Here is an 8,002-nt window from a genome sequence, read left to right on the forward strand (position 1 = left end):
AGCTGTACACCGAAATGCTGACGAAGCCGCATTGCCTGGTAATGGACGAAGAAACCTACGTCAAAGCGGACTTTCGTCAGCTGCCGGGCCTGTCCGCAGAGGACAAATTCAGCGTTCCGGAGGAGATTCGCAAGCAGAAACTATCCAAGTTTGCCAAAAAGTACATGGTGTGGCAAGCGATCTGCTCTTGCGGAAAGCGGAGCGCCCCCCTTCGTGATGACCGGCACGGTAAACGGGCAGGTTTACCTTAAGGAGTGCCTACAGAAGCGCTTACTACCACTATTGAAGCAGCACGAGGGCCCGACCATCTTCTGGCCGGATCTCGCTTCGTGCCACTATTCAAAGGACGTGTTGAAGCCAACGGGGTCACCTTCGTGCCAAAGGAAATGAACCCACCCAACGCGCCGGAGCTTCGCCCAATAGAGAAATATTGGGCGATTATGAAGCAGGCCCTCCGGAAGAACCCAAAAGTTGTCAAATCGGAGGCGGACTTCAAGAGAAAATGGATTTCTGTTCAAAAAAAAAAAACTACAACCTGACGTTGTACAGAACCTTATGGACGGGGTAAAGAAGAAGGTGCGAGCATACGGGCTTGGGCTCGAAGTATGAATAAAAAGAAAATGCCAAAAGTTGTTTAATAGTTTTTATTTTACTGTCTAAAATTTTCAAAAGGATCGGTCTACTGGGCGAATTTCTACAGCGTTTTTTCCGTGATGCAATTTGATGTGACACACCCTTTATATGGACTGACGAATTATTAACAAAAAAAAGTGTTTATCCGCTTTGACGTTCACGGGAACTCTAAACCTACCTTTACCTGCGTTACAATTTTTATCAAGCTATATACGATAAGCTGTGTATTTTAATTAATGTAGGGCTGGACATAACAGTTACTTGATAAACAATCAATTTATTTCAACAGAAATAATTCATTATTCATTAAATGCAGCAAGACGTTGAACAGAAACTTGCACACAACGAACACTTTTATCCACTAATTTCGCAAAAGTCCATAAAGAAGGAACGCGAAAACGAGAAATCTCGTCAGTGGTCCGCAACGGATGGGACGCGAAACACGAGAAATCTCGTGAGCAGTCCGTAAAGTGTTAATAAACAGGATCTGGGACAGAAGTTTAATGATTTGTGAAGCATAAGAGATAAGAGATAACTGTAAATTTGTTGGTTTTTGATTGTGATGTGATGCATGATATGAGTCTATACTACCTTCGTACGGTGGAAGTTTCAAACAGAGCTGCAACTGTAATCATCGAGAAAACTGCCAGCATCGGTGGCATTGGAGATACGGTCACAGGGATTGGAAAGCGGGTTAGTGACTCTTAAGGGAAAATTTAGTAACTGGCGTATCCCCTGGTCTGGTATGGAACATAAATCCAAGCGAGTTCATGACATCGTACATACCGAATTGTGCGGACCGATTAAAATCGCCATCCCAAGCGGTAATCGATTCGTCATGCACTTGTTTGACGATTATAGCCGCTTCACGATCACATATTTGTTGAAGCACAAATCGGAAGCAGCGCAGATCATAAAGGATTACGTTCGATGGACAGAGAATACGTCCCACTGCACTGGAAGTTGAGAAATGGCGAGACGAGCTTGGCCCCCACGAGCAGTACCAAACATGGGAACTAGGTCCATTATCAAAAGGGCGTAAAGTCGTAGAATCGCGATGGGTGTACGAGCTAAAGCGTGACGAAAATGGAAACATTTTGAAGCATTTAAGGCGGTTTAAGGCGAGAGTCGAGGCCCAAGGCTAAGGCACATATGCGAAGACAACACATCGCGTTACATCGCGTTCTTCAGAACGGAGCGTGTCAACCGAAAATCCAAGCATATAGATACTCCGTAGAAGTTTGGTAAGGAGCTGTGATTGACGGTCCAGATAGCGGTTGAGCATTGGCATTTAGTGTTTATGCATTATTTCCACCGCCACCACTGCTTGTAAGAACCATGAAAAGGTGCAAGAGCTACTATTACTATTCAGAAATTAAAATAAGCTGTAAACGCACAAATAAACAAGAACTGATGGTAATCATTTGATGTCAGTTCCAGACTGTAAGATGAATACATAACACATATGTAAAAAGTGAGAAAGTAAGAAAACTGACCTGTTTAAGTAATATATCCAACATCAGTATACAACAGGTGAGATTATGTTCCGCGTCGCTTGCAAATTCTGTATGCCGCGAAATCGGTGCTTCGTCATCCGAAATAGCGGATGTATTGCCAGAATCGTCTTCCACAACCGGTGCTTGAAATATAGAATGAACATCAGTAACTGAACTTTAAAAATGGTGATATTTGTGTGATTTACATATTGAGCTTCTTCTGGGTTGTGTAATATCTCGTTCTTTGGCTATTTTAGATCCTCCGATTTTTTCATCCTTATCTTTATGGTACTCAGCTTGAATTCCATGTTTCATTATACGCACTCCATCTCCAAACATTGCAAACAATTGAGATAATGGAATCAAAATTTCTAGCTTTGTTAAATTCTGCAACCAGTGTAATGCTTGCTGCTGTACCTTCGCCGTAGTTTTTTCAAAACGAATCGTCACGAAGTTATACATAGACTTCGCATCAAAGCCAAGTGGCGACATCTCTGGATCTAACATTTTGCTGAGAACAATTTTTAACTCAGATAACTCCCTTTCTGGTACATCATTCGTAATTGCTTCCATCCAGTGTGGCATAACGGTATCCCAGATCTGCTGTGTAATGATTTCATATGGTATTAGACAGATTAATCGCTGTAAGCCCTCTTTTAAATGTGATGTTCTAGAGGCTAATGTATCCCAGTGCCCTCCAACTCTCGAATGTTCAGGAGGATGTGGTAGAAGACAGTCGATAAATTCTTTGTAATGACTAGAACAGACTTCTTTTAGCCACCCACATATGTGATCGAGTTTTAGTTTCTCCAATGAGCTTTCATCTCTTCCATCGTAAGAATACGCGGTCACGTGGAACCAGTGAAATAGCATTGACAGCAAACGACCAAGAACTTCCACTGGAGTATCAGCTGTAGGTTTACACCTACCCACTAGTAACCATATTCCATAGCGTCCGAGCAATTGTCGATTCTCTAATGTCAATATGTCATGAGCACCATTGGTCGCGCTATTTCTTGCATCACTAGATGATTCTCGTCCATATTCTAAGCTCAATGGTTTAGCTTCTCTTAGTAGACTTATAACTGCTTCAACCATGTACGTTTGCATTTCTGCGTCCATCATCATCATGGGAGGTAAGATTCGATGAACAATGTGATCAATACCACGTCTACTATTGTGGCGATTTCCGTGACATTGAGCACAGTATCTGATAGGATGATTGCCATTGTAGCTAGCACACTCGCTAGAAAAACACATTGATATGGCCGATTTATCCATTGATCTACAATTCTTTTGAAAAAAAAAAGAAATCCATATAGAGTACAAAAGTAGATATGATCTGAAATAAGAAAAACATTAAACTTACCTTGTTTTCGCATATCATTGATACTTGCTGCATTGGATGTAAAATATCACCAAACGAGAGATCGGGGTGATCTCTATGTATTTCATTGGCACATTCTATGCAAAGGTACAAAGGCGGTGGCGAATCGACTGCATACAATATGCTTATGCGATGATTGTAGCATACTTTTACGGCTTCTGCATTACCCGCATTGGGACAAGATTCTCGTTGGCAAACAAATGGCACTAGATTATTTGTGAATTTGCATAAAAGTCCTTTACGATCAAACAAATTCGGATCAAAAGCGGGCCAGTAATAGAACAGCAGCTTCGCAGCGGATGCTCTGCTAGCGGATGTACCATAAGCGATAACGCATAGTAGATCTTTCACAACATTGTGTTTTAGTCTCATCAGACATTCCAGTAATTGACAATGGTGAGCAGGATTGTCTGAATACTGAAATACTAGCATGATGACAGCGGAAACGGACTGACATGCATGGCATTCCTGATCATCATCGCTTTGGCGGGCTGAAGAAACATGATAGTACTAATAAAATTTAAAATTAAAAAATAAGCTGTATACTTACTTATAGTGAACGGTAAAATGTAATAACAAAGGTAATTTATAATGTCTTGATGCAATGATGGTGGGAGTACAGAAATACTCGATGCTGCGAGATATGGTAGATTGTCAATGAGATCCCGGTCCAGGAAAGGTAAAATGCAACCAAAACATTGTAAGAGAGCCTTTCCGAATGTTGTTAATCCACTTTGAATGCTCGATGCAACATCCAGAAGCATGGTTAACGCGTTGTACAAATTCTGGTATTCTAGATTTGGGTAGCTGGACATTCTAGCTTGATCCAAGGTTGGGTCTTTGATCATTTCCAGAGGCGAGCAAGGTACATCCTTCAATACAGCTGTAGATAAATCATTTTATTTTTCATTTAGTAAGTAAGTTATTTAGTCAATCATAAAATAAAAAAAATACTCATAGAGCACATCACTGATTCCGTAATTTATATACCAATCACTACAACCACCATGGATTTACCATTTCATTTTTCAATCACATCGAAGGTTCTTATATCCTTCTTATGTTCATCATTTTGGAACAACGTGTTTGGCAACGATAAACAACGACAGATGAGCAATGCTGGAAAGCTGGTCAAAAAATCTACCGTAAAATTTTTTTTTCTGGTTTGGACTGGTTCGTGGGAAGCCTCCTATAGAGGCCACAAAAAAACCCGGAAACAGCTCCTCTATGCGAGTTAATGCCGTTATAAGGTCTCAATTCTGATGCTGCTCGGGAGCAAACCAGCAGTGTCATGAGTCACAAGTAGGCTAGAAATATTCTGAGGCGGAAAAACATCATAGGTATAAGACGGTCTGTGATACCGTAGTATACGAGTTATGATTTTTCGCATTGAATGTCCGAACCTAAATACCTATAATTGTGGAATTTCCTTCAGATCGTGGTTCAATAGTTTTCAGTTGTAATGAATGATATATTTCAAAACAACAATTGACCGGGCAAACGTAATGCACCAGGCAAACGTATGCCGTCCGACACTTGCCAAAGCTCGGTTGGACCTTGCTAAAGAATCGTATCCTATGTTTCAAACCTACCGGGCAATCAGGGGAACACAGATTTGCGTGCGAGAGACCACCGCTTCCGACGATGGATCGGCGGTCGACTCGGATCGCGAGATTTCAATGCTCAGATGGGTAAAGAGGATGAGTTTAAATCGGTAATTTGTATGTACTGCACAGACTCCCAGATAGACTATGTTCTGATAGATGGTCGATAGTTCTCGGGGACAAATGACGCCTAAACCTATTGAGACGGTAACATCGATTCGGACCACTACCTAGTGATGGTTAAGATACGCTCAATCTTTTCCATTGTAATTCACTATCGATGCCCGCAACGGTACAATCTTATGCGATTGAAGTACGCAGATGTTGCCGGAAACTACACGCCTCCGCTCGAATCTGTGCTTCCGGAAGAGAACAAACTTCACGAAGCTGAACTATCAGGCTTCATCGAAGGTCTTCACCTTGCAGCAGAACATCCAGATATGCCGCGAGTACAGAGTCACATACGCGATGTTAAGGTGGAGGTGGAAGGAAACTACAAATGGCTGCCATAATGGCGCTCATTTCTTTCATCTCGCTACCTCACCCCTCGCCCGAAAATCAATAATTCTGCGAAACAGTCTGAAGAAAATTATCGTTTTCGCACACTTCCCATCAAGTAATATCTACCAAACTCTAATCGATTACTCACAAGATATTAAATTTTCATATGCCGTTACACTGTATCGTGAAAAACATCGGGAAACTCGAGCTTGTGTCCTGAAAGTTAAATTTTCATTTTTCAATTTTTCGCATTCACATTGTATTGGTGAAAGCATCGTTTTTTTTTCGACATCGATGTCAGACAACATCATCGACACAGCTATAAAAACCACTCAAGAAAACGTTATTCGTCGCTCGTAACGAAAGGGTTAATGGGTCTATAACTTTAACATCGGTTGAGAAAATTGTATTGCAGAGCTCGGAACACTGCCACGATCGCCTATGCTTTCAAAAAGAGTAAACTGAAAAGTATTACATTCAATCAAAATGACTCGGCCAACGAAGAGAAGGGTTAAGGCTTTCCAACGTGAATATATGAAAACAATACGATCAACGAAGGAAAATATTAAGGAATTATCAACATCGAGTTACTGTGCGGAAGAATTTGTTAATACCAAAAGAGCCCCAATTCGCATGTGTTATAAATTTGATCATGTTACGCTCGCGTATAATGAGAATATTACTTCATATGCAAATGTACCTTCTATATAAATTTATACTTGCAATTGTTCATCGGAATACATCGTTCATATATTTTACTTTAGTATTGAGTTGTTATTTTTCTCAAATGTATTCTAAGACTCGTGTCAGTGAAGCGCCACACAGTCTGATAAGTGAATTGATCTATTTACGTACCAAAACGGTGTGCTTTGCTATTCTCTCACAAACACTAGTACCCCATTTTCACACGTGGTTTTACCTATACTACTATAATGGCTTCCGCCTTCACCTTAAGCTTCCTTATGTAATATTTTTGAAGATTGTTTTCCCGCACTCGTAACACATGTTCCTCATATCATACATTCTCTGGTTGGTGTAGTATCAAAAGTTTACATATGTTGCAACAAATCGTATGTTCTTGTATTTTTCAAATTATAGAGTAAGTACCGTATGTCCATTAATTACAAGAATATTTTGAAGTATTTTGGTATTTCTACGGAATTGTATGAATAAGAATGTTTTACACGAAAGCCAACCAATCAGCAGCAAGTTTGACAGAAAACTGGTCCGGAACTGACCTTTCTATTGGCAGGTCCCGTCTCAGATCGAAATGATTTGTATTCAATAAATTCATTGAATTAATTTGAATAATATAAAATTCAATATATAATATAAAACTATTTTGCAGATAGAATTTGGTTCACGCTTATAAAAACATAATAATTGAAAATACTGTACTTACTTAGTAATGTCTGAGAAAAATATTTAATTGTATTCCCAATATCGGAACCTGATGGTGTCGGTACTTGGTTGCTGAGAAGACGTACGTGATACTCATGCAGACAACGCAATTTAGCTTGAACTAAGAATAAATAATAAAAAATACAATATCACTTCAATATCGATAAGTATTTGAATAACTTACACGCAGCTCCTCTCGTGCCCATGTTCACGAGCTGAACTCTGAAACTTCCCGTCATTTACTTAGTTTTTTTCCGATAATTATAACTATATTATTCACAGAGTAACACAGCTTTGATTAATATTTAACGCATTTAATACTCAGTCCGATTGGTAGCCAGCAACGAATGCAACTTCTGTTCTATTAGGCTATTTTCAACTCTAACTGGAAGAACTGAAGATCAATATTGTGCAACAGCAATTTTACTCTCGGTTTTCGTCATCCATCGCGAGAAAAATCTAATCGAAAATGAAGAGGAAAATCAATCGTAGTCCAGCTGGATATGCGCATGAGTATAAATGTGAGTAAATATGTTGAACTGAAAGTACGATTCGTGGGGAGATCGGAAATGTGATTCCCATATACTCATAATAATCACAGAAATATTCTATTTTAGAAGTAAAATTTAGTAGTAATTTTTTTTCATTTAACTTTTTATTTAAGCTTTCAAGTTTAACTGTTGAAATTTCTGTGCGCCATAGGGCTTCACCGTTTCTCCTTAACACGTTTATTCCCGCATTTGTTCCTAGGTGCCGACGTTGAGAATGCGCTGATTGACTGGGACTGGCAGTTAGTGATCAGCCGTATTCACGGAAAATTTAATTACAGTGGCATTTGTAGCATATACTACGTATTTCTTTCGAAAGCCCCTTATACTATTTTCATAAGCTCAGAATCAATGACTATAGATGATTCTTCGACTTTCTCTTTGATTGTTTGAAATGAGATGCACGACCTATGCCGTTCCCAGTTTGAACAG

The 8,002-nt window shown here is 39.7% G+C and overlaps 1 protein-coding gene across 7 annotated transcripts in view; it reads right to left on the bottom strand.

Moving 5' to 3' along the window:
* The window catches only part of LOC129770657 (protein unc-79 homolog), a 200,732-nt gene extending 193,207 nt beyond the window's left edge, over positions 1-7,525 (bottom strand). For 3 of the 7 annotated variants that reach the window (XM_055773614.1, XM_055773611.1, XM_055773610.1), the window contains exons 1-6: positions 7,207-7,515; positions 7,024-7,143; positions 4,067-4,399; positions 3,499-4,007; positions 2,336-3,422; positions 2,130-2,272 (exon numbers count right to left, since the gene is read on the bottom strand). In XM_055773614.1, coding sequence (XP_055629589.1) covers positions 2,130-2,272; positions 2,336-3,422; positions 3,499-4,007; positions 4,067-4,399; positions 7,024-7,143; positions 7,207-7,261 — 2,247 coding nt within the window. In that variant the 5' untranslated portion in view covers positions 7,262-7,515. Of the gene's footprint in view, positions 1-2,129; positions 2,273-2,335; positions 3,423-3,498; positions 4,008-4,066; positions 4,400-7,023; positions 7,144-7,206 lie in introns of all 7 variants that reach the window. The other 4 variants (XM_055773613.1, XM_055773615.1, XM_055773617.1 and 1 more) reach the window with 2 other exon arrangements.
* Between the last annotated feature and the right edge of the window lie 477 nt (positions 7,526-8,002).

This window comes from Toxorhynchites rutilus, chromosome 2 (assembly GCF_029784135.1).
Source record: "Toxorhynchites rutilus septentrionalis strain SRP chromosome 2, ASM2978413v1, whole genome shotgun sequence".
NCBI lineage: Eukaryota > Metazoa > Arthropoda > Insecta > Diptera > Culicidae > Toxorhynchites > Toxorhynchites rutilus.